At 51.4% G+C, this 24,398-nt stretch overlaps 8 protein-coding genes across 8 annotated transcripts; 5 read left to right on the top strand and 3 right to left on the bottom strand.

Annotated features, from left to right (window-relative positions):
• Positions 1-141: 141 nt before the first annotated feature.
• On the top strand, positions 142-940 carry CGCS363_v004897 (Adenylate kinase isoenzyme 6-like protein HBR1; the record flags this gene model as incomplete). The annotated part of the gene is made up of 3 exons (XM_036636746.1): positions 142-324; positions 490-635; positions 748-940. 3 exons carry the CDS (start codon positions 142-144, stop codon positions 938-940), a joined length of 522 nt encoding a protein of 173 aa, XP_036497355.1.
• A 528-nt stretch (positions 941-1,468) lies between these two features.
• Positions 1,469-2,351, top strand: CGCS363_v004896 (Inosine triphosphate pyrophosphatase; the record flags this gene model as incomplete). Its single annotated transcript, XM_036636745.1, has 6 exons — positions 1,469-1,642; positions 1,706-1,779; positions 1,874-2,018; positions 2,081-2,117; positions 2,167-2,200; positions 2,255-2,351. The coding sequence occupies 6 exons, from the start codon at positions 1,469-1,471 to the stop codon at positions 2,349-2,351; spliced, it is 561 nt and encodes a 186-aa protein (XP_036497356.1).
• A 4,750-nt stretch (positions 2,352-7,101) lies between these two features.
• CGCS363_v004895 (uncharacterized protein) lies at positions 7,102-9,673 on the bottom strand (the record flags this gene model as incomplete). The annotated part of the gene is made up of 2 exons (XM_036636744.1): positions 7,102-7,353; positions 7,412-9,673. 2 exons carry the CDS (start codon positions 9,671-9,673, stop codon positions 7,102-7,104), a joined length of 2,514 nt encoding a protein of 837 aa, XP_036497353.1.
• A 1,527-nt stretch (positions 9,674-11,200) lies between these two features.
• Positions 11,201-12,299, top strand: FUR1 (Uracil phosphoribosyltransferase; the record flags this gene model as incomplete). Its single annotated transcript, XM_036636743.1, has 5 exons — positions 11,201-11,367; positions 11,491-11,849; positions 11,954-12,108; positions 12,174-12,190; positions 12,248-12,299. 5 exons carry the CDS (start codon positions 11,201-11,203, stop codon positions 12,297-12,299), a joined length of 750 nt encoding a protein of 249 aa, XP_036497354.1.
• Positions 12,300-12,467: 168 nt separating this feature from the next.
• CGCS363_v004893 (Transcription elongation factor 1-like protein) lies at positions 12,468-13,027 on the bottom strand (the record flags this gene model as incomplete). Its single annotated transcript, XM_036636742.1, has 4 exons — positions 12,468-12,622; positions 12,687-12,734; positions 12,790-12,928; positions 12,983-13,027. 4 exons carry the CDS (start codon positions 13,025-13,027, stop codon positions 12,468-12,470), a joined length of 387 nt encoding a protein of 128 aa, XP_036497359.1.
• A 2,038-nt stretch (positions 13,028-15,065) lies between these two features.
• URC1 (putative GTP cyclohydrolase URC1) lies at positions 15,066-17,782 on the top strand (the record flags this gene model as incomplete). The annotated part of the gene is made up of 17 exons (XM_036636741.1): positions 15,066-15,379; positions 15,830-15,895; positions 15,945-16,084; positions 16,145-16,188; positions 16,236-16,273; positions 16,329-16,398; positions 16,452-16,491; positions 16,544-16,599; positions 16,653-16,695; positions 16,750-16,832; positions 16,882-17,037; positions 17,093-17,102; positions 17,198-17,360; positions 17,419-17,448; positions 17,508-17,607; positions 17,642-17,718; positions 17,770-17,782. 17 exons carry the CDS (start codon positions 15,066-15,068, stop codon positions 17,780-17,782), a joined length of 1,443 nt encoding a protein of 480 aa, XP_036497360.1.
• A 2,738-nt stretch (positions 17,783-20,520) lies between these two features.
• On the top strand, positions 20,521-21,670 carry RPS1 (40S ribosomal protein S1; the record flags this gene model as incomplete). Its single annotated transcript, XM_036636740.1, has 5 exons — positions 20,521-20,534; positions 20,639-20,723; positions 20,780-20,805; positions 20,962-21,463; positions 21,527-21,670. 5 exons carry the CDS (start codon positions 20,521-20,523, stop codon positions 21,668-21,670), a joined length of 771 nt encoding a protein of 256 aa, XP_036497357.1.
• A 567-nt stretch (positions 21,671-22,237) lies between these two features.
• On the bottom strand, positions 22,238-23,396 carry CGCS363_v004890 (Abhydrolase domain-containing protein; the record flags this gene model as incomplete). The annotated part of the gene is made up of 6 exons (XM_036636739.1): positions 22,238-22,269; positions 22,323-22,629; positions 22,686-22,881; positions 22,942-23,066; positions 23,120-23,159; positions 23,209-23,396. The coding sequence occupies 6 exons, from the start codon at positions 23,394-23,396 to the stop codon at positions 22,238-22,240; spliced, it is 888 nt and encodes a 295-aa protein (XP_036497358.1).
• Between the last annotated feature and the right edge of the window lie 1,002 nt (positions 23,397-24,398).

Raw genomic sequence — 24,398 nt, 5'->3', positions numbered from 1 at the left:
TTCTCCTTCGTCGGCCACTCATCCATCCATACATCGATGTTAGGTCTCACTGATGATCATATGCAAAGTCGGCTTCCTTTCTATGCTGCTTTATAATTCGCAACCCTTTTTTTGTTTGAAGGAACCGATAAGCAAGTCAAAATGAGGGCTTCACCCAACATTATCATCACTGGCACACCGGGTGTTGGCAAGACAACCCATTGTGAAGAGCTCGCAAGGAGGTCAGGCCTGACACATCTCTCCGTGAATCAGGTTGTCAAGGACCGAGAATGTCATGAGGGTTGGGATGATGAATTTCAAAGTTGGATCGTTGACGAGGATAAGGTTGGCATTCTATACCCCTGCTCCCGCCTTTTCTCACTCCCTCGCCCCTTCTCTCCCTAGGTTGCTTTTCACTCTTAGACCCTCTTCCAATTCCCGATTCGAAAACCTAGACTGAACCTAGACTGAACCCTTCCTGATAGACTAGGCTAACGATACATTATATAGCTGCTGGATGCCATCGAGGCTGAGGTTGCGAATGGTGGGTATATCATCGATTGGCACGCCTGTGACCTCTTTCCCAAGAGCTGGATCGACCTTGTGGTGGTCCTTCGCGTGGACTCGACTACACTCTATGATCGTTTGACAGCGAGGTAAGAAACAAGAACCATCAAATATCCGCTGTGCATGTTCTCTGCGAGTATTCCACTTTGGGGTGGGAGACGGCGATAACAACGGGCTTCGGCTTACCGAATTGCGACATAGAAAATACCCCGAGGCAAAGCTGCAGGAAAATCTTGATTCGGAGATCATGGAAGTTCTTCTGCAGGAAGCGAGGGATGCTTTCGACGAGGAGATCGTGGTTGAGCTCACAAGCAACACCTCCGATGAGATGGAGACCAACGTCTCACGGGTTGAGGAGTGGTTAGAGCAGTGGATGAAAGACCATTCTCCATGAAGGAAGTTATTGTTCTTGAACAAGGCTCAAGTTCATCTCACTGATTTCGGTCGGACTTGATTTGGTCAATGTCGACGAGCCGGAAAGCTTTACTTTGAGCTGAAGACTGGTATGCCAGTGAGTCGTCATACGCGCGAAGTTTCGCTCCGGCTTACGAGTCGATATTATGAAAACGGACTCCTGAGGGATGAAAAATGGAGAACCGCAATCTTAAAGCTGCTAGCCCGGGACGCCTTGTGTCTGTTGTGCTAGATTGCCTCCTCCCGAATTGCCATTTAGCTGGCCTGTAGATAGCCGCAATATGCACCAAGACGTGCATCGCCCCGATAGAGCATAGTATGGAAAATCGCCCCGGTCTTCGTAAAGCCACCCAGAGCATCTTACGCACCTTAGGCTGTAAAACATATCCAGTCGAAGCAAAAATTAAGGGTTGTCACTGCAAGAACAGTTGGCTTCCCCTACTGCTCCCTTCTCCTCCCACAAGTCTCGTCCAAATCGCGGCTGTATCGTACGCACGCGGTGCTCACCATGGCGACGTCACCGGTTGTTAACTTCATCACTGGCAACGCCAATAAGTTGCGCGAGGTCAAGGCCATCCTCGAACCGGCCATCGTCGTGCAAAGTCAAGCTATAGATTTGGATGAAGTCCAAGGCACTGTTGAAGAGGTCACGATCGCGAAGTGCCGTAAGGCTGCAGACACGGTGAGATGCTTGTGAGCGATACGGTTTTAACTAAACGCTGAGTTATATCCTTTACCTCAACAGGTCCAGGGCCCTGTTCTAGTCGAGGACACATGTCTTTGTTTCAAGGCTCTCAACGACCTCCCTGGTCCATACATGTAGGTCTGCGCGACTACTTACCCACACCTCGGCTCTCTATCTTCCCTGGCTGTCGTTTTTTTGGCACTGCTGCGAGACACTGATGGTTTCCAGCAAGTGGTTTATGCAGTCTATTGGGCATCAAGGTTTGAACAACCTCCTTGCCGCTTACTCGGATAAGTCTGCCGACGCTGTCTGTACTTTTGCTTATTCTCCTGGCCCTGGCCATGAGCCAGTCCTTTTTCAAGGTCGCACTAGGGTAAGAAGTGGACGATGATCATTAGAACGCCGTTTGTGCTCAAAGGCTTATGCTACATACAGGGCAAGATTGTGCCACCCCGGGGTCCCACGGATTTCGGTGAGTAGTTGTAAAGGCTTGGGTCTGATTTGATTCTGACGAGGTTGAGGCTGGGACGCTATCTTCGAGTACGATGGTCAAACGTAAGTCCCACTCTGGTCCTCGTCTCCAACAAACCTCTTAGTAAATGAACGCAGCTACGCCGAGATGGATAAGACCGCGAAGAATAAGATCTCTCACCGCGGCCTCGCGCTCAAGAAGCTGCAGGAGTGGTTTGCCCAGAAGGCAGACTAAGTCTCTTAGTAGCGCGTCGAGGGCCAATTGGCGCTTGTCTCTCCACATGACATGAAGTTCGCGGAATCGCTATCTGCTGCTCTGTGGAGGGCTGAGGTGCGACCCGTCGAGTCTGCGACGCAGTGTCAACTTGGGGCGATAATGTACGCATCACGCTAGTGGTCGCTTACCTGAGAATTTCGAACTCGCGATATCGGCGAAGGTATTTAGAACCGCGACGATAGGGCTTTAGCGATTCATCGGCAGACCTGTGCTTGAAAGTTTGGCCTATAAGTCGGGCGAGTGCAGGCGCATCGCGGAACATGGGGTCGAAAACCAGCAGATTCGAAGGGCCATTCTTTTGTCTCTCGAAACCCACGATTGTCAACGAGTGCCCTGCAAACAGTTAGTGTCGACAGGTCTGATAGAGCACTTCTATGTACCGGCATGCTGGAAATATATGGGCGGAAGCTGCGTGCATGTAACTTTGGCGGGTGGGCTTTGCATTCCATGCTTGAAGTACTGCTCAACAGCATACATCAATTTGGCTTCGGATCTCCCTGGCTCCGCATCTTTGAACCCCTGAGCAGTGCACCTACGGTCCTGTCAACGGCGTGCTGAGAAGAGATTTGAAGTCTGCATACTCACGGTATCTGAAGGCTGACAAAGAGCGCTTGAGCCTGTAATTTGCACTTAGTCGGTGTATGCATTCCTCGAAAAGGAAAGTCTCACCTCCGGCGTTCCAATATATTTACGAGTGCCCTTGATACCTCCCGTTTCAAGGCGGCCTTGGGCGTTAATGCCCATATCCCACGCATTTTCGATGTACTCTTGTATCTCGAATATGGTGGGCAAACGTCCCCTGAACTGATCTCTGCCGTAGGCGTTCGCACCGTTGATGTAAGAAACCATCATCTGTATGTTGCGATAGCCGCAGAAACCACCTCGACTTATGTCAATATGTGCCGGGACGGAGGGAAGTGAGATTTGACTACCTTCTTTCTTCAGCTTAGACACGTGTTGCACGGCGGGGTGACAGAGATACGCATATTCTGTAGACCTGCTCTGCCGAAGAAGCTGTTCGAGAACGTTGATCACCCCTGAAACTTAGTCTGCGGTCCATCACGGCCTGAAAGATGTACGAACCGTCGCTTGTTACCTCCCCGCCTTTGTGAAGTAGCGAAACCAGCCAGTCAGGCATGGTTTGTTCATGCGCGTATTTGCCCAGCTCGGCTTTCTGGTACCTGTCAGCATATGTGAGGACACCGACACGTCGTCTAAGCGGGCATACTCCCAAACGCTTGTCCCCTGTCGCGACTTTTTCTTTGGGCTGGGGCATTGACAAGAGCTGGCCCCATTGCTGTATGGCAGCCCTCTGCGTGTCACCTGCAGATCCGCTACCAGCATGACTGCTGCTGCTCACGGCCCCGACTTCGGTGGTCATTCTGGAGCTCGTGGTGCCGTCGGCCGTCTGGTCCTCAGACGGACCGCCGACCCCTTGCCGCTGTTCTTCGACGTGGAGGTCAACGTGGTAGTCCATCTCAGCTATAGAGAGCACTTCGCCGCATCCTTCGATGGGGCACTCAGCATACTGCTCCTGAGCTGCCTGTGATGATGAGGCCTGGTCTTCTTCTGGATGAAAAGATTCCATATGCTGGGAAGCCGATCAGTGTCAAGTTTCAATGACTCGCGTCTGATTCGTGAACACACCGTCAACATCTCGTATTCACCGCCGCCGGCGATTCCGCAGAAGGGACAGATCATGGTGTTCGCCATGCTGTCGAATTCAGAACTTCGGTGAAGCGAATAAGATTGATTTGATGCAACTAACAGTGAGATGAAGGGGTCGAAGGAGAATCGAAGAAACGAGGCCAGGTTTATCGACTTAATGTTCCTCCAAGCAATTGAGCTTGGCTCGATGATTGTCTTGGATTGAATCAGTACTGTGCATTGCCTTTGCAAAAGTAACTGCAAAGAACTCGCTCACGGTGGAAGAAGACACAAAGAGAGGTGGCTAAGTCGTGACGTCCAAGAGTACTCAAAGTCGCCTGAGCCCTGGGCGCGCAAGACCACGTGGTTTTGAAAGGAAGACAATCGTTGAAATGTGCCGCAAGTTCACCAGTGTGGCGCGCAGCAATATCTTCGGAAATCGCCGTCGAGACGGGGGCAACAACTCAGTTGACTTCTCTAACACGACGCGAAAGGAAAGGGGTTAGTTGAAGAGGTCTAAAGGTCTCTGATTATTGGATGTCGCCCAGGCATTGGGAGGAAGTTCATACCTTACGCAGGGTTCGCATGGAGGCTTCCCAGAAACGTAGAACCAATTAGGGGTCAGCCCCATCGGTGTTAGAGCATGAAGTGATGTGCCCAATTTGAGGAGCGGTTATGCAGGTCGGCGCAAGCTGCAACTCTCTGTTTGTTGATTAGGCAGTGTATCATGCAGCCACTACCTTATCTTATCATAGAGCCAAGCCAAACCTGTCCAGATTCACCAGTTCATGGCATGTCACACATGCATGTAATTATGCTGAGTTTACCAAGAAAGTGCATGGTCTTCGCATCATTTTGCAGTGAGTTCGTAGGAAGTCAAAAAGGAACACCATGCCATATCTAGCCGGCGCGAGAGATTGAACCTTGGTTTTTTGGAGGGTTGCATATGGCGAAAGCCATGAGACATCTGCATGCCTATGCCCAACTGGTTCCAGTCGCTGGTTCATTTCAACAGCAACAACGCTTACAATTGGGCACGTCCGCTGGAGGAAAACAAGAACGTCGTTGGTATTGTTACAGATAATCTATGAATCGCTACATGAGTGTGCATTTGCCGCCTTCCGCGGCCTCGTTTGGATTTTGTGCCTTCTCGATCTGTGCGATCAGTATTTCAAACGCCTTGGAGACGTTCTCGTTATAACGCGCGCTCGCCTCGGTCCATCCACACTGGATCCTTTCGGATAGCTTCTTTCCCTCTTCGGCGCTGACCTGGCGTTGCTCGGGACGCAGATCGCTCTTGTTGCCGACGATGACAATCGGCACCGACTCAGTGCCCTGGAAGCGACCAGTCCGATCGTTAGCTTTGCTCGCTTTCCCAGAGGATGAAGGACTCCAGACGTACCAGGTGGTTCAATATCTTCTCTCGAATAACCTGCACCATCTCAAATGATGGCAACGAAGAGACGGAGTACACTAGCATATACCCGTGGATGCCAATGAAGTGCTTCGAGTTCAGAATGCTGTATTCATCCTAGTAGAACAGGCTGTCAGCGGCAGTCTACATTTCGACCGCGTTTGCCCCGTATCGATCGAGTTGTCGGTAACGCGAGGGGTGTGTTGGCCGGCGACGTACTTGGCCAGCAGTGTCAACTATCTCTGTAGCAAACTCCTGCCCCTTATAACGTATGGTTTTGCTAAAGGTATTCTCGATGGTCGGATAGTAGCTGTCAACAAAATGGCCGTCGACAAACTGAACGGCAAGCGAAGATTTGCCTATGCGTCGGGTGATCCGTCATCAGCAAAAAGGACGTCATGAACTGTCGGATGGTTCATCTCGACACAAACCACAGTCACAACAAAAGGAGCGAGGCCCCAACCCAGTTCGACTCTAGGAAAGCAGCGACTGTTTGACCTACCGACGGACCGACTGCCAACAATGGCCACCTTCCTGTTCTTTGGCGCTGGCATTTATCTGGTACTCAAACGAGCGTGTTTCGGCTCGGCTTCTCGTGCGAAATTGGCTTGAATGATGGTCAGTCAGTGTCAAAGAATAGGAAGGTGACTGGTTTCAATCACATACGGAAGACGTGCGATGCACCAGTTGAGGTTCAACAGGGCGCTTTGGTGGGGGATAAGGCGGTATCGGGATGGAGTTGCAGATGTGAGAGGTGTGTGAAGGCGATAGATACTTCCCGCAGTCGCGGGAACCATACATGTGCCAAACTCCCCGTCCCCGGTGACAGACCCTCCCACTAACAAATTGCCATGTCCCACTAATTAGAGGTGTCGGCAGGGACCTTGGTGGAATGAGCAGCACGCCCAAGCAGCTGCATTGGGCTGCCCGCCACTGTCACACACCGCGGGGCTGCGTATTTTGGGGTCGGTGAGTGCAAGTGGAGGTACCTAAGGTAAGGTAGGTAAGGTACCTTACATACGGTAACATACCTACCGTAGTACACATAGTGTAGTGCGGTGACGCTTGCCCTCCCCTGCGGGCCCAAGATGAAGAAGCCAGGTGCCTGAGGTAAGACAGCCTCACTGTCACGCTTCGGCTTTACCAGTCGGTTAGAGGAGTTCCCGCTCGCATTGGCCTATTCTCGGGGCTTTCACTTTCCATTCCCCTTTTGGACGCATTATAGTATCATTTCCAATGCATTCAAAGCCGAAAAAGTTCTGGTCGACTTCCATACTCATACACGATAACAGCAGATGTTACATAGCCCGTGCCTAGCTAGCTAGGTAGTAACCAGATTTCAACCGGAAATTCCTCCTACTATCAGTTCGCGTGAGAAGCCCGACCTCTCAGCGTTCTTAACCTCCTCTACTGGACAGCAAGGCCTCCCAGATGAGCCATAGCTCAGATAGAAACATTTGGCCCAAAAAACAAATAGGCCACCCACGCGAACAGGGCCAATGTTATTAGCTGTCACCTATCTTCGGGGACGTGGTACGCAGGTGTCAGTGGACATTATACATTGTAAGTCATTTCATCGTCTTGTAAAATGCCGGGCACTTTCTGCCCCCTCATGTCGTCGTAAAGAGTGCCACGCGGTCGAGTTTGTCATGCGGGTACCCTGCCCTTCTGCCTCAGCTCGTTGACTAGGTTTTGTAGGCTCGTCGTCAGCTCGTCTGTGTCAACCTTTGCGTGCAAGGCCATAAACTCTTGGATCGAATCAAGTAGATACTTGATGCCCCTCCCTTGGCTTTTCTCTTCCAACCGTCGCCGAACCTGAGATCCCAGACAAAGGTAGCCCAGAAGAATGGCCAAATAGCCATGGGCTACGGCCACTGATGTCTTTTCTACAGAGTCGGCCTATGATTTTGTTGTCAGTCTCATTGAACCCATAGTCTTCATTGGGCAGTTAACTCACCATGACAGCTGATTCTCGGTTATCTAGATAAACCTCCATTAGCTTTTCCAGGGGTGATCCATCATCACCTTGCCAAGCGTCAACGGACTGGCGGGTCGAGGGGCAATGCTCAGAGGTATTAATCATGACCCCAAGCATTAGCATGAGCATCTCGTAAATATCTTTAGAAAAGGCCCCGTTGCGGATGGACTGCTCTAGCAACTCAAACGCTGCGAGACTGGTGGCAGCCAGCTCTCGAAAGAGTTCACCCCTGCTAAATGCGCCAGCTGCGGTCGGGTTGTTGTTCGTTGTGTTCAGAGCTAGTTTCAGCGTTGTGGACTCGAATTCACCGAACTCTGCCATTGGCCGAGACATGGCTGCCGTGAGGATGTCTGCGAGGATGGGCAAGTAGCGTTTGGTCCATTGGGGGCCAGCCTCGGACTGCATGGCCATAATCGAGCACCCCTCCAAAAGGGACAGCGCGATCCCACCTTCGGTAGTTCCCATTCCCTGAGCACGACTGTGTTCCCAGCCTTTCTTGACAAACCCAAACAAACGATCCGTCAAGCTTGCGAGAATGGCCCTCGTAGCCAGACCATCATTGTCTTTGCATAACAAGGACAGGACTTTGAGAGCCAATATTCTTGGCGACAAGTTTCTCGGGGGCGAGCCTTTCCAAACCTCCAACCTTTCCAGAGTCAATCGCAGCATGGCCAAAGAACCTTGCCCATTCTTGGAGAGATTTGACTTCCGCTGACTAGCAAGGCTAATGATGTCCTCGTCCTCGTCAAACATCGTAGACGCCAGTTGCGCGATGCCTTCAGACTGGAGCTGTGGAACTAGATGAGGAACCGAATATGACGTGAAGAGCACCAGAAGGACGGACAAGAGGATAAATCCACTGATAACATCCTCCTCAGTACCAATTGCCCGGAATAAGGCATCCTTGGCACCTTGGTCTCGGAATTGGCGTACGAACGTCTTGTCCCGGAGTTTGGTGGCCAGCTCTAGTAGTGCCGTACGTCTTGAGCGAGAAGACTGCGACTTTGGCGGCTGAGGAGTTCCTACTCTATCCAGGAGATCAGCCATACTGTCTGCGAACCGATGATTGGCACCGGCCTGCCTGAGAGCATGGATGTCAATAATGCCGCCGCCTTTGGATGACGGAACCTCCTCCATTTCCTCTTCCTCAAAGGAGAATGACGCCAGCTTAGACATTGGAGGAGGTGACACGTCAAGCTGACTATCAATACCCAGACTCATTTGGCTTCCAAGACCGTCTCCGCCTGACTCGTCTGCCTTGAGTGTCCTCTGCTCTCCGTACGTCGACCGGAATTTTCTTTGACTCAAAAGCGGTTTTGGTCGCGTCGACGGCCTTGGGGTCATCGCTGCGTCTGTGGGCCTCATCGGCGTAGAAAGCGAACTTTGGCTCTTGGCCATCTCTGCAATGCCCCCCTCCGTCACATCAGACGCGTCAGACTCGTAGTCAGAACTATCTTCATCATTCTGTGCTGCCAGTTGGTCGATCAAGCGTACGCGCCTTGCCACGTTTAGGCGTTTCTGCTTTGGGATAGAAGACTCGACTGCCATCGAAGCCGCCCGTATGAATCTGGGTTCTGTCAGAGGGGAGCGCGCTGGTATTTTATGCCGTATCTGCGAAATCATTTCGCTCTTCTGCCGGATGTTGCTTTCGACTGCGGCCTGAGCATCGAGAAGAGACGCCTCACCCTGCTGGTGACGTACAGACTTTTCTGGCTCAAGGTTCGGCGTAGGTCCCGGTATCGGTATGGATCTCACCTTAGGCTCAGGCTTGGACGATGACGGCTTTGATTCATGCTTCGCGAGGCGGGGGGATGTTGCGCTGCTCGAGTCGAAAGACGACTTGATACGGCGTGGATGAGAGGGCAGTGTTGATTGCGCAGCATGCGGAACGGGGTGACTACCGGGCCTGCGGTCGGCCTTGGTAGTAACGGCTGTTGGTACTTTCCTCTTCTTGAAGCTTGCGGGAGCATCCGGAGTTATGTTGGTTAACTGGTCCAGCTGCGCTGCGGCGCGTCGAGAGAGGGATGGTGGCAGGTGCGTAGGCTCGTCATCGGACATATCATAGGGGTCTCGGTTCGGGTCTGTGGGAATACGCTGCGTGGGGGTGTCTTTTCCATCACTGCTGGCACGTTGCGAGCTATTCGACAGTTCAAGAAACGCGTGTATAGGTCGTTTGCGCGAGGTCTTGCCGTAAGTCGTGGTCTTCTTCCGAGGAACGCTGGGCCCATCTTGAGTAGCCATATTGTGTGGAAATCTATACCGACAAAGAGTATGCGACGCTGCGACACGTTATGGAAGGGCTAGCAATCCCGTTGCACCTTTTGGTGAGCAACACGCTCCATGCAGGAGAGAGGGGGCGGCAGAGGAGTAGGAACGGAGGGGACGGTTAACTGCCGATTGATGCGACGGCGACACAAGTTCGAACGGGCGTGGGTATCGTGCTTTCGCGGTCGGCTGCTGTCAAAATAATGCGCCGTCGAACGCAAGCTAGTGTGAATCGTAGCTGGCGAAGAGCTCTGAGCCGAAGGAAAAGCAAAGCCGGCGTCAAGTGCTCCGAAATGTACAACAGATGCTACAGGGCACGTTGTGGTAGAACGGTCGAGGCGTGAAGAGGCGCGAATATGTCTAGTCGGGGCCTTGGGAAAGAGACACTCAAGAGCGCGCCTGCGGCTAAAGGTGATGGCGATAGCGGTGCGATGGAAGTGATTGATCGCGACAGTTGGCGATTGGTGGCGAGGTTCTGCAGTTATTTTGGCACCTTGCAAGAGGCACAGTTGTTTTCGAAAGCAAGGTTACCTTTTGCTGTTTTGTTCCTTGGCCACAGATCGCGCGCGTGGGGGACGGCAGATGCTTTTCTCTCCTGGTCTGACCTTCTACGCCTTGCGCAGGCGCATGGCACCTTACCGATGAGGGTACGTACCGCCTTCTCCCCTGCCATTTGCGTCCACTGCATCAATGCCCCGGTTGTGCGATATCTATTAAGTCAATTACTGAAGCTGCGACCACTTAATCAGAAGTATGTACATCATGCTCCATTCCCGGGTTCCCTACATGATGAGTGTCTCGTTTACACAGGTAAAAATAAGAAGCAAAGGAGATCGAGGAAGACAGAAAGAGGAGAGTAACATCTAAAGAGACAGGAAGGGCATGTACCTTTGTACAGATAGGCATATAAAGAAAAACAGCCCGATAACGCGGTGTTTGGGAAACGAAAATGGTACTTTAACAACCCCACACGTCCCTATCTCTTCACAGTGCCTCGTTTGTCACCTTACCTAAAAACCCAAGGTGAGAACTGGCAGTGGTTGATCCCTTGACTGCCCCTCCCCGGCCCTGCATTAAGGTATCCGCACTTCGCGTTGCGTTAGTGTCCCTGTAAGTCTGCTTCCGCCTCTTTACCCTAAGCTGAGCGCCTCTCAGCAGGATTCTGGCGGCGGCGGACGGCGAGCTCCATTGTGTCTCGTGACACTTCTCATTCCAACCCTTTCGGCTTCCGTGCCCATATTACGTCGGGGCTCTGCAGTTCGCATTCCAGTCTGGCAGACGATTGCAGCTCCTTGATTAGACACTGGCTTTAGCTCACGTCTCTAAATCGAACCGTCCAAGCTTTGGACGAACTCCCAACTAAACCCATCAACCCCTCATTCACCCATTTTTGCCTGGTCACCTGGTTCAGCAATCATCGCTTTCCTGCCTGCCCTTTTTTTTTTGGTTCTTAAAAAACAGGAAAACAAGGTCAAACCAAGCCAGCGACAGCTGCTTTTCGAAATGGCCAGCCAAGATTCGAAGGTCACCGGCGTCAGTGGCCCGACCCAGTGCGTCGGACCGTTGTATCGCTCCGAGAGCCAAAAGCCTTCGGCAACCGTCTCAACTGAGATGAACTTGGACAATGTCATCATCCTCCCCCAGACACCTCAGCTAATTGCACTTCTAACGTGAGTCGAATGTCTTGCCCGATAATCTAGCTGAGCGCTGCTGTGATTATGCGAAGAGCATAGTGCCCCCCGCCAGACAGGTTTGCCCAAGTTCCACGAACCACCTATTAACACTTCTTGTAGTATCATTCGGGATAAGAACACCGAGCGTGGTGACTTCATTTTCTACTCCAATCGCATAATTCGACTGCTGGTTGAGGAGGGCTTAAATCACTTGCCCACAGTTGAACATGATGTGACGACGCCTGTAGGCCGGACCTACTCGGGTCTCATGTTTCAGGGCAAGATCTGTGGCGTGTCCATCATGCGTGCTGGCGAGGCCATGGAGCAAGGCTTGCGGGACTGTTGTAGGTCCGTAAGAATTGGCAAGATCCTGATTCAGCGAGATGAGGAGACGGCTCAGCCGAAGCTGTTCTACGACAAGCTTCCGGAAGACATTGCCCAGCGTTGGGTTTTGTTGCTAGACCCTATGTTTGCCACAGGTATGTATGAAGGAGACTTCGATGTTCAATACTTGAGAAATCCCGCACTTTTACTCAATCGTGTCATCATGAGTGGAATCGCTACTAACGTCCACGCTAAACAGGTGGATCGGCCATCATGGCTGTTCAGGTCCTCAAAGCTAGAGGTGTCCCAGAAGACCGGATTCTTTTCCTTAATCTGATCGCGAGTCCCGAAGGCATTAAGAACTTCACATCAAAATTCCCAAAGCTCAGAGTGGTCACTGCATTCGTGGACCAGGTAAGATGCCCATTGCCCTACATCCTATGTCCTTAGGTACTGGCATCTAACATTATTCTTTACAGGGTTTGGATGAAAAAAAGTCGGTACCTGTGCATCTCACGATGCCATCATTGCGATTGCTAACTCGCTATCACAGCTACATCATTCCCGGCCTTGGCGACTTCGGCGACCGCTTCTACACCGTCTAAAGGTGCGCGCATCGGACAAACAGGGTTATCGTGCGTCTTCGGAGCTTCGATGCTCTGGGCTGCTCTAACCAATAGCCCTCCAGACCGTAGTCAGTATGGGTGTACCTGGGCTGAAGGTGTGGATGGTATGCGACACTCAACGCGTGTCTCACGGTATCTTTGCCTCCTCTAGTAATCATCGTCATCTGCATCAATGCCCTCGCCTCCGTATCTTCTGTCATCATCGTCGTCGTCGTTCATCGGTCGGCTCGGAGGTGCGCGCCGGGCACCAGAAGTCTTGTTCAGGCCACTTCCACCGGCGGGTGCTTCTTTGGCAACCGCATCTGTTCGTGTGTCAATAACGACCTTCATACTTGTGAATCTGCTCTCCAACAAGGGGGGGCCCACCTGCGGCGTCTACCCATTCACCGTATACATCGACGGCAGCCGAGAGGTCTGAATATGATTTAGCCCAAGCGAGCGAGAGACATGTTTGAACAAGAGAGCTTACAGTTGATGCTGCATTGAAACATCTGACCGCACACTCTGCAGTCCAGCGAGCCGACACCCGCCTTCTTATCCAGCTTGACAGCTACGGAGTCCTCGTGGTTGCAGAAAAGACATGTGAATTTGGTCGGGAGGGGATCCTTCTGTGTTCAGGGGTCAGCATTTGGCAATTCGCATTCGAGGCCATGTGGACGAACCTTCTTGGGGCCCTGAGGCTTCGACGAACTCTTGCGCTTTCCCATGGTGCCGAAAGTCTTGAATGGCCAATAAGAGCGCGCCCAGCGCGTTGGATAACAGTCGTTAGATGTGCTATAAGCCTGACGGAGGAGGCGGTGAAAAATGAGAGCTGCGCGATTGCCAGACGGAACAGCGATCAGCAGCAAAGCAGGGTCTTGAGGAAGTGTGGCATGCGAGGATGGAGGTGCAGCGTGTGAACGCGATCAATGCTAGGATTTCGAAGGATGCGCGGCGCAAGGCGGGCAGACGTAGTGGACCCGTTTTAGCAATTGCGGTCAGTTTGAAAGCTCTTATCACACGGCAGAAAGAGTCAACCCCGTGGCTTATCGGGGAAGCGGGGTATCAACGGCAGGGGACGATGCACTGAAAGCGGCTTACCTAATAAATAGCCGGTGTACCCGTTTTACGTAACGTAGGAACCTTACCTCGAGGAAAGCCTGCTGGTGCTGCCAGGCTTATTAAGGCAAGTGAGATTTCATCACGATGCCTACCTAGGTATCTAACTAGATCGAACCAGTTACCCAATGTCACAAAGCCTTGAGCGAGTCTACAGTCTGAGTAGGCTGCTCGGCATCCTTGGAGGAAGCGTAAAGAAGATGCCCTTGGCATTTCCCTCGTACTACAACGCAGGTAGTGTAGGTGTAGAGTTCACATCTTTGAAGGGGGGGGGTCGCCCAGTGGCCCTCATTGAGCCCAGCGGCGCCCAGCCGAGAACAAGGTCCAGTTAGCCTCGGAGATCGGAGTCCGGCAGCAGGTAGCAGTTCACATCGTATACTGCGGAAGGCGTGTTAATTGTACATCTGCCGCTCAATGATGGTGTGACCTCATTCACTAGGTAGGTAGCCAGCCTCATCCGCAGATCTGCTATCCATCTATTCGTATATACCTATTAATTGTAGTATCGAAGACAGATAACCGCCTTGGAGTGTCTACCTACCTACCTAGGTAGGGTGCTAGGCACCCATGGAAGGTAGGTTAGGTCAGCTCCACGCCCGCGGCTACTGCGGGGAAACGCAGGGGCAGAGACAGCCCACCAGACATCTGAAGGCACCTGCCGGGGATCTCGTCGGGTGCACCCTTATCTTTGGCGCTGGCCGCCGCATACCTAACACATATCCTACCTATCTCTTCCTCCACGTTACATGAGGTACGAACGGCCCCGCATCTGTTGTCTACCATTCCATCCTAGACACTGGTGCTCCCAGCCGTGCGATTGACCACGTCGTAAGGCATGTTGGGTACGACATCATTCCTGTCAGCCAGCTACATTATCCTGCCATGGGTTAGTGAGAGCTGGATACGGGCATGCACAGCCTTTGAAGGGACTCAAAAGAGGCCGAAGCCTGAGCCTGGGACCTGCGAAGTGCATGAAGTAAGATGATGGCCGCAGACTCAAGCCCCAGAAGGAAAGCCAGGAGGTGCATGTGCAAGTTCCAATCGCGTCTGTACTGCACCACCAGCAGCGGGAGGTCGAGGTGCATGCGCGGCGCCTTCCGACAGGTCACAAGGCCTCGCTCAGGCAGTAATCCTATGCTCGAGGTACCTAGGGTCACCTTAGATTCAGATGCGTATCGCAGTAACGCCTTAGCCCCTCGCATTCTGCCATCCCTTACATCTGTTTGCTACATAGTTAATCCTCTCTTCATCCGATTTAGTCATCTGTTGAACTGCCACCCTAGACGGCTGTGGACCAGCCATCGGTGGTCACCGTCTTGTCTCGTCCTTCTTAAGAGGCTCCAACCTCCCAGCTTCCGGCAACTTCTTGTCGTCTAAACTCCGCCGTCTGAACTTAATCCTGGCCCCAGACTTGCTTCACCTTGTCTTACTTTCGCGGGTTTTGTTCCTATCCTCCTCCTTTCCCTCCCCTCATCCTCTTTTCTACCGTCTCCTCGCCCTCTTTGTTCACAAGCTTCGCAATCCTTGTGGCCTCACTCCTGTAACCCTCGCATCACCACCCACCTGCTACTGACCACGTCAAGCCCCATCTGCTTTCACTTCAGACCTGTATTGTGCCGTGAACCTCATCTTCAAACTTAGGCAGTGATGAGTACTGGAAGCCCCCCCGAAGAGGCCTTGGCCCAGGTGCTCGGCTCCCTGCGCTCCATCCAGCAAACCCAGTCGGACCTTGTAGCTGCCGTCGACTCATTGACCCAGCGATACCATCAGCTGTCTGGTGATGCCAATGTCGCCGCCGCACTTGCCCCGAGCCCGGCTATCGGCGTAGCCCCCGAAGCACTCCGCACCTCCGATGCTGCCGGTGGCTCGGACCAGCAGTCATCCGATCTGACCCTCCAGGCCCCGGCAATTCCTTCGTCCCCAAGCCAGCGATCCGGCCTCACGTCCCGTATCATTTTAACGTATGTTCACGTTGCCGAACCGTTTTTCCTGATCCGTCCATTTCCTCCCATCCGCTAGCGGCATTCGAAGTCATTTCAGCTCCCCTACTAAAGTAACACACAGAACATACCCAAAGCAGATTGGCATCAAGCCTCTGCCCCTGATTTGGGGCGAGGGAGAGCCTCATCGCCGAGGTCCAGTTGTCGTTTCCCGATCTTCATCCACCATTGGAAGACGTAACGGTTCGTATCTTTGACACCACATTATACTATTCACGCAGTTGCGGCTAATCAGGTTTCATTACCGTAGCCATCGGAGGTGAGTACCGTTTGTGCTTGGGTGAGCTTCTGATTTGGTACGGACTAACCTATTGAACTTAGCTCAGTAAGTTAAACATACCTGACGCCTCTGAGAATACATTACAGCAGGCAGAACAGCAAATGCTTCGTATCTAACACAGCTCTTGCCAGTGGCGGGTCGTATTCAATTTACTATGCTTTGGCTGTTGCTAGCAAACAGCTTAACCTGGAGCATAGGTAAGACCCTGTTGGATCACGCACGTTTCGCAAAATGCTCACATTCCAGACCCGATTTCACCAACACGGAGCCGGCTGCCAAAATTGGACCCTTTCCTCAATGGGGAGACCCTAAGAAGATTGTGGCCATGGATCCTTGGGGACATTTGGCGCCGTGGCTCTTTAAAGACACGATTGAAAGAGACAATGGTACGAGAACCTCGAAAACATCTTCTGCACAGACAGTCACGCATTAATACGAGGTTGAAGTTGATATCCGCCCGACTATCGCCATCACTAAGGCACACATGAAGGTTCGCGATCACACGTGCATATGATATCGATGTGCTAACGCCTGCAGCTGCCGGAGCTGGAAGAAAGCGTCAGGACGGGAAGGCTGTGAGATTTCTTGACGCAAGAAGTGGAACTAGCTTTGACTGACCTGGGATGTTAGCGTTCCTGACGGCAAGGTTTGTATTAACAACCTCGGAGAGCTTGCTGTGACCAAGTTTGCCGTTGAGCCTGTATGTCGATGCCACTAAGACGACCGAAAATGACGCAGTTAACATTGACCTAGGTGTGGTATCTGCCTGGGGTTGCTGAGAGATTTGGCATCGGTTCGTCATAGTCCCATCTCAATGACCATTGAGTATCTAACTTAGCCTCTAGACGAGGGGGCCTTGAGGCGATCATTGTTCGAGCACACGGGGGGTAGCTACCCTGAGGTAAGGAATGTGGGCTCATCAGAAATCGGGCTCTTGGCTGACTCAATCGTCAGTTGATCACCCGCGGAGACATCAAAGTTTTCCTTCCCCCCATCGGTGAGCAGGCCTGAAGCAGATTTCGACTTCAAGCTGACCTATTGACCCGGATAGGTGGGCTGACTGTGTACTGTTTCGGTGATCCCGCCAAGATGTCAGACGAGTCGGTGCGATTGGCATTGCGCATCCACGATGAGGTTTGCAACATGGACTCCGGCAATGACTTCCCCGCTTACAGTACCTTAGTGCAACGGCAGTGATGTCTTTGGATCTGACATCTGCACCTGTCGTCCTTATCTCATCTTTGGCATTGAAGAGGCGGTCAAGGAAGCCCAGAATGGTGGTAGCGGCGTTGTGATATACTTCAGGAAAGAAGGCAGAGCTCTCGGTGAAGTCACCAAGGTGAGTAACTAGCGTGCCTTCATTCAATGCGAACAAAGCTGACACAGAGCTATAGTACCGTGAGTGTACCCTGAGTTGCGCGCCCGTGCCTGATTGAACTAAGCGCAGCTGCCGACCTGTCGCAGAACGTTTGTGAGATAGATGCTGACGGGGAACACAGTCGTGTACAACGCTCGTAAGCGGGGTGAAGACCGGGCTTCAGACTACTTCAAGAGAACCGAGAACATTGCAGGTGTCAAGGACATGCGTTTCCAGGCCCTGATGCCGGATATCCTCCACTGGCTTGGAATCCGCAAGATCGATCGCATGCTCAGCATGAGCAAGTGAGTAGAGGCTTCTCCCAGCGAAGCCGTCGTACCGCTAACAGGTTATTTCCAACAGCATGAAGCACGACGCCATCGTGGGACAAGGGTGAGCGATGAGTTTCACGTCCAGAAACGTCGATGGGATTGCGCTGACAGTGTCTGCAGAATTCCCATCCATGAGCGGGTAGAACTCCCAGAGGAACTGATACCGGCAGATTCCCGAGTCGAGATAGACGCGAAAATCACCGCAGGCAAGCCAACACAAGTAAACTGCGAACCATTCTGAGTGCTAACATTAGAGTCTAGGGTACTTCACCGCTGGAAAGCGTATGACGGAAGAAGAGCTGAGGGCTGTGCAGGGTCGGCTCTGGGAAGAGTATGTTCCGCCAGGTTGGAGACAATTCATCGACCGCTGACATGCCCGCAGTATTGACCACTAGGCACCACATCCAGAAATTTGGGCCGGTGGTGCGTTGAACGAGCAAGGGAGCAGCGTGGAAACAAAGGTGCCTCAATGCTGGGCAAAGACCAGCTGTGTTATTGACCCTCCCCATGTAACAACCGCATCATCGCCGGTCTCCGGATGGATGGGGCGAGTAGATGTTGGACCTGCAGGTGATATATCATTCCCTTTCCTCTGGTTGTGTCGGCGGCATGAAGAAGAGGGGTGCAGCGGAAGTCGGGTAGGAATATTGCTGCGGCATCGTCACATGTACTGGCAAGCTGGCGGTTTAGGGACGGGAAGGCCCCATATATAGTAACGGACGCCATTGGGTTGGATATCTCCCGGTGAGCTAATTGACACGAGACGTCACTACAACCACGTAACATGGTTGTCGCACCACCAACGCGCGTGAGGAAACTAGGCCTGGCCTGGCCCGATCCGCATGTGCTGTGTGTGTGTGTGTGTGTGTGTGTGTGTGTGTTGTTAATTGTGTATGAAAAGACTTGCCAAGGAACAGCGACGCATGTACCGCCCCCAGCTTCTCCAGTTACATGTCGTTGACCGGTGCGATGCAATGGCGGTGTTCAGCCGGGATTGGACTCGACTCCCGGGAATGGGCGGGAAATGGCGGGAACTGGTCAGCCAAACGGTTAGCCACCCCACAGTAGCTGCATGTGTGATGCCGGCCATGCATGGCCTTTGCGTATAAGTGCCCAAACAGACGCTCACCGACCCATACAACTCTAGACACATAGTTGGGAGCCGGTCCCATCAGGCACCGGCCATGTGGCCCAATGAATGCACGCTTAGCCCGTCAGCGGAAAACCATCGACCAGGCTCGGCCCCTCGTGGACCGATGCTCCCGCCAGGTAGCCGGGCCTGATGGCTGTTGATAATGTGCACGATATCCGCGTGAGGAGGGGGTCAAAGGCAAACATGATTTCCATCCGGCTCGTACTTACTGTAATTTTGCTAAAACCGATCAATCAACCGTGAGCGTTCACGGCTAGCCGGGGCAGCATCCTTTTTATCCATTCAATCATACGACAATCCACCTGGCAACTATGGCGGCCGTTGCCCGGGATTTGCGAGACGATGACAACATGAGGAGAAGGGAATCGTCGCCTCGAGCAGATCGTCGACGCCGACCGAGGCTACTACGAGCCAGTGCAACTGAGCCTTCCATCACAACAACGTCGAATGCCAGTCGGGGTGCCATATCAAGTCCGCAGTCAACTCAGAGAGCTACCGAGTTGCTCAATCGCGTCGCAGTATATTCCGGTCCAGCCCCCGAGTACTCACCCACGTCGGTTGCGGCACCTCCCATGGCATCGTTGAGCGCCGAGGACGTGACCGTGGCGTCCGCCAACCGCGTACAGGGTCACAGGGAGCACCATCCTTGTCCGTGAAGTCCCAGGACGTTGGACAGCAACGAGTTACCTTTGCTGACGACATGCGTTGTCCAGATTCGAACGGCTATTTCAGCTTTCCCAATTTCGATGCCTGGGACGGAGAGCGGCGCAGTGACGGCAAAGAGGAAGATGTCTGAGCAACTCGATGAAGAAGGCGACAACGGCAGGCAGAGTTGAAAAATGTCCGCCCGTCCCAGGCATGAGACGTTTCTGAATGCCTCACGAAAGGCAGATGGTGACGATGATGACGGGGCCCTACGGGCTGTCCACGGTTCTGCATGAGCCGTATGACCTAGCGAGGAATGTCATGGCCTCGGAGGGTGGTTACATGTCAGTGGCGAACTGTCGTTTCGACCGAAGAAAACGAGCCTGAAGACAAGGTAGGGGGTTTTATGGTGGTTTTATGCTGCATCGGCGAATGCGCAACGAAGACAGGCACGAGGTGAATGGTGGCAAGATGACAATCGCCACCGGGGCTCCTCTTAGGCGTTTGTATGGTCTGGTTGGAGAAGTAAGGACAGAAACACCATAGGTCAACTTCACCGGTCATAACAGGACGGACAATACCACTTGGGTAGAGTGAAGGAGGGATCATGGGCGTCACACCTTCTGCAAGAGGGAAGGATGGATGGCGGCTAGCAAATAATTGCGGAAGCCCTGAGAGTTGTACTTTTTTGCTGGATACCCGGGTGCAGGATGGCGTCAGGTAATCAATGCCTTCTGTTGGTGCCATTGTGGGAGTCGAGAATCTTCATTGTAATGTTTGATCGTGATATGCAAATGGCAGCATGTTCATCTGAACGTTGTGCTCAACGCAGGAGGTAGGGCGATCCGCCAATCGACCGATGGTCCACGTCCAGCCACACTCTCCATGCGGCCGCAGCCACACCTGGCTGACCTGTGACATTCACTGCCCGGAGACACCCACACCACACTACGTACCTACCTACCGAAGTAGGCACTGTCCCCGTAAGGTAGGTAGGTGAGGTACGGTACTGTCCCTGTACCGGGAGTGGGTCTTTGGGGCTGACTGAACAAATTTTTTTCATGATTTTGTGCATCACGTGATTACAGTGCGGGAAGGACCGTGCGCGGTCTCATCTAGTTTGGTGTCTCTTGGTGCTGACTTTGGGGCAGGGGCAAGCACAGTGCTGTCCCGGGGTTGCAGGCCGCCTGGATTACATAATTCGAACGGGGCACACTCGCTAAGAATTTCGGCCACACAACCTGCGCTCTCAATTTTATCACCAGCGAAAACACCACCCCTCCAATCTTTCAACTACTCAACGTTCATCCGCCAGACAAATAGCAGCCGCCCAAAATGGCTGTTGGAAAGTAAGCGACATCACTCCCGCAGACAAATAACCATGCGCGCGCCGTCGAGTGTCGCTGCCATACGCATTCTCGCTGTCAGTTGCTAACCATTCTGCTTTCTCTAGGAACAAGAGATTGTCCAAGGGCAAGAAGGGTCTCAAGAAGAAGACCGTGGACCCCTTCTCCCGCAAGGACTGGTACCAGATCAAGGTAAGGGTCGGCGCAGCCACAATTTCGGCGACATGTAGCTGACAATGCCGCGACAGGCCCCGGCCCCCTTCAACGTCAGAGAGTGAGTTCTGCCAGCCCGATGTTCCAACAACCGGATAGCCCGCAGCGACAGAAGAGCGACAGCGAACTCGGAGGACACGATCGAGAGGGTTTGAAGGAGGGGGCGCAGAGAGGGTTGGAGATTACTTCGCAAGCGGATTGCTGACTCCTTCTGCAGTGTCGGCAAGACCCTGGTCAACAGAACCACCGGTCTGAAGAACGCCAACGATGCCCTCAAGGGCCGTATCTTGGAGGTCTCTCTGGCGGATCTCCAGAAGGATGAGGACCACGCTTTCCGCAAGGTTAAGCTCCGCGTCGACGAGGTCCAGGGCAAGAACTGCCTGACCAACTTCCACGGCCTCGACTTCACCTCCGATAAGCTCCGCTCCCTCGTCCGCAAGTGGCAGACCCTCATTGAGGCCAACGTCACTGTCAAGACCACCGACGACTACCTCCTCAGACTCTTCGCCATCGCTTTCACCAAGCGCCGCCCCAACCAGATCAAGAAGACGACATACGCTGCTTCTTCGCAAATCCGTGCCATTCGCCGCAAGATGACCGAGATCATCCAGCGTGAGGCTTCCACCTGCACCCTCACCCAGCTTACCTCCAAGCTCATCCCCGAGGTTATCGGCCGTGAGATTGAGAAGTCCACCCAGGGCATCTACCCCCTCCAGAACGTACGTTTCAGATTCCATATGTGGTGGTGCGCGCAAATTTCAGAGCTGACTCGATGTCCTCAGGTCCACATCCGCAAGGTCAAGCTCCTCAAGCAGCCCAAGTTCGACCTTGGTGCCCTGATGGGTCTCCACGGCGAGTCTGGCACCGACGACCAGGGACAGAAGGTTGAGCGTGAGTTCAAGGAGCGCGTTCTTGAAGAAGTCTAAGGAGCAAGAACTTAGACGGAGGAAGGTTCGGCAGCAGGGGACTCTGGCTCTATCGGCCGGAAAACAAATTCGGCATTGTTTAGGTCGTTGCACATGGCGTAGCATTAAGGCGGCTGCGGGTCTAGGTTACCTCAAAATGGTAAATGGTCAATTCTTCAAGACACTGTGCCGGGTGTGCGCAGCCTCGCTTCCGAATCATGATGGCAAGACTTGGGTTTCGGGATCCGACTGGAGGATATAAAAGAAAAAGGCGTCATGTGTGTATGTGGAATGGACGGACACGTTTTTTGTTGCAGTCCGTTTTCGACCAAGAGCAGACTCTCGCAGTACCACCAATGCGACTTCGTTCCTGGAACAAGCATGGCCCATTGCGGGTTCTCGTGACTGGAAAGCTCAGTTTCCAAGGAGCGTCTTTGTGGTGACGTAGTTTGCATCCCCTGATTCGGGGCATGTCAAGTTGGACCTGGTGTGTGTCTAAATATTTGTCTATCCCATGACTGTCTACGAATGAATACAACCCTGCCCTATCCTCCTCTGCCACGCACATGCGCTCTATGACGCCTTCCGCTATTCGGGTCCTCTTAGAAACTCGACGACCGCTACGACTCATGCGTGAGTTCTTGCTACGCGACCGGTACTAAGGAGAACTTACCCTGGCGGAAGTCTTCCGGCTTCTCTGATATCACCCAATGACCGGCGTCGATGTCTGCCAACCGAAACTTGGGGAAGAATTGCCCGATGATGGGCAAAACATCATCCGGTACATACTTGCTTTTGGTTCCGCGGACAAAAAGAGCAGGCTTCTCGAAACGAACCTTGCTCGGATCTTTGTATGGGAAGTCCCCCATGTGGTTTAAAGAACGACCAATGATGTCCAGTGGAACTCGAAACTTTTGCTCCGGCTTCCCTGCTTGGGGCCGGTGTAGGTTGCCAAGCAGGAATTGACGAATAGGCAGAGACTTATGTGCCAGAGTCAATGAAATGTGCGCTACGTTTGGGCACGGGAGAGTCTTACACTTTCATATTCTTTGAGAATCTGGTCCGCCTCTGCCTGCCTGGTGACATTGGCAGATTCGATCCTTCTCATGCCTTGGATATACTTCCCAAAACCACTTTCCAGTACTGCATCCACCGGCGCATTGTCGACCGCGACGATGTCCTTGACGAGGTCAGGCGATTCCAACGCAAGTGTCATGGCAGCCTTAGCACCCCTTCAGAAGACATGGCTCAGTACGCGACATCTCTTTGAAACCTAGTGATCATTTACTCACATCGAATGCCCGATGATAGTCGGTTGACGGAGGTTATGCTGGTCTATGAAACCCGCGACATCATCTGCCATGTGTACGTAGTCGTGATGCCAGTCATGAGGCGACTCTCCATGGTTGCGCAGGTCCTGGCATCATCATCATCAATACCGCGGCCAAGACTTGCGAGTAGTTCCTTTACCAATGCATAGACGGGTCTTCCAAGATCACGTGCGAGCACTCTGGAAGTGTGTCAGAAAAACGGAATCCGTCTATGGCGGGTTGACTCACTTGCTGATGCTTCTGTTGTTCTTCTTGGACCCAAAGAGGCCATGAAGGAAAATGATAGGGGCAACCAACCCAGCGCCTGCTTTGCTTGGCTCATGCAAGTCGTAGGAGAGCGTCAGCCTATTCTGGGTCGACAAAGGCCTCAGCTGTGCTGATCCAGCCAGAATACCCCGGCGAATGAAGCGCTGCATTGTGGGCAACGTCATTTTGGCTGAAGTGAGATGAGGCTGGTGAAAATTTATACAGCACTGAAGTAGTAGTAGATAATTTCTATTAACAGCTTATATAATTAAATATAAGTGTTTATATATATAGGATAATAATATAATAAGGTTATAATTAAAATATAATTTAAGTTTATATTAGAGTGTTTTTTTTAAAAAAAGGTAGTATTATATTATTTTAAATATTCTAAATAATATAGGTTTCTATTTAATTTTCTTTATTATTTTCTTTTATATAAAAATAGTAAAACTATTAATAATTTACATATTTATTAGTAGTTTATAATAATTTAACTAGTTTTAAATATTAATATTAATATTAGTAAATAGCTTTATATTATAGAACTTAATTAATACTAACTATAAAACTTTAAATTATTTTATTATATAACTTATATTTATATAAGCTATTAAGAATAAAAGTATATTAAGTTTATAGTTATAATATAGCCCCTCTATAAAAAGACTATAGTAAAATTCACCTTATATATAAGTATAATTTTAGAAACACTATATAGGTATTTTAACCTATACTTTCTACTAATTAAGGAAAATAGTATAGAAACTCTATATATTCCTACTAATAAGTAAACTTTTATATAAAGTTAAATATACGTTTTAGCTAAATAAATTAGTAGAATAGTAATAGCGCTAGCTATATAGTATAAGGTTAATAGCGCTATATATAGTAAAGCTAATTATATTAAGGCTAAAGGGGTTATTAAAGCTTTTATAACTTAGCGATAGCTTTATTAAACTTTTTAGTGAGGTATAAATACTATTAAATAGAGATAACTTCTTAACTAAAGAGGTTATTATAAGAGGTTCTTATAGCTAAAAGTATAAAAAGCTCTATTATATATAAAGCTTTATATTTTTCCCTATTCTTTTTCTTTATTTTATAACCTATAATAAATTTTTTATAATATTTATATTATATAAAATACTTAAGTTTACTAAATATAAATT

This window comes from Colletotrichum siamense (assembly GCF_013390195.1).
Source record: "Colletotrichum siamense strain Cg363 chromosome Unknown KSG_Cg363_contig03, whole genome shotgun sequence".
Classification (NCBI taxonomy): Eukaryota; Fungi; Ascomycota; class Sordariomycetes; order Glomerellales; family Glomerellaceae; genus Colletotrichum; species Colletotrichum siamense.
The sequence above is the reverse complement of the archived record's forward strand: the minus strand, read 5'-3'. Positions and strand labels throughout refer to the sequence as shown.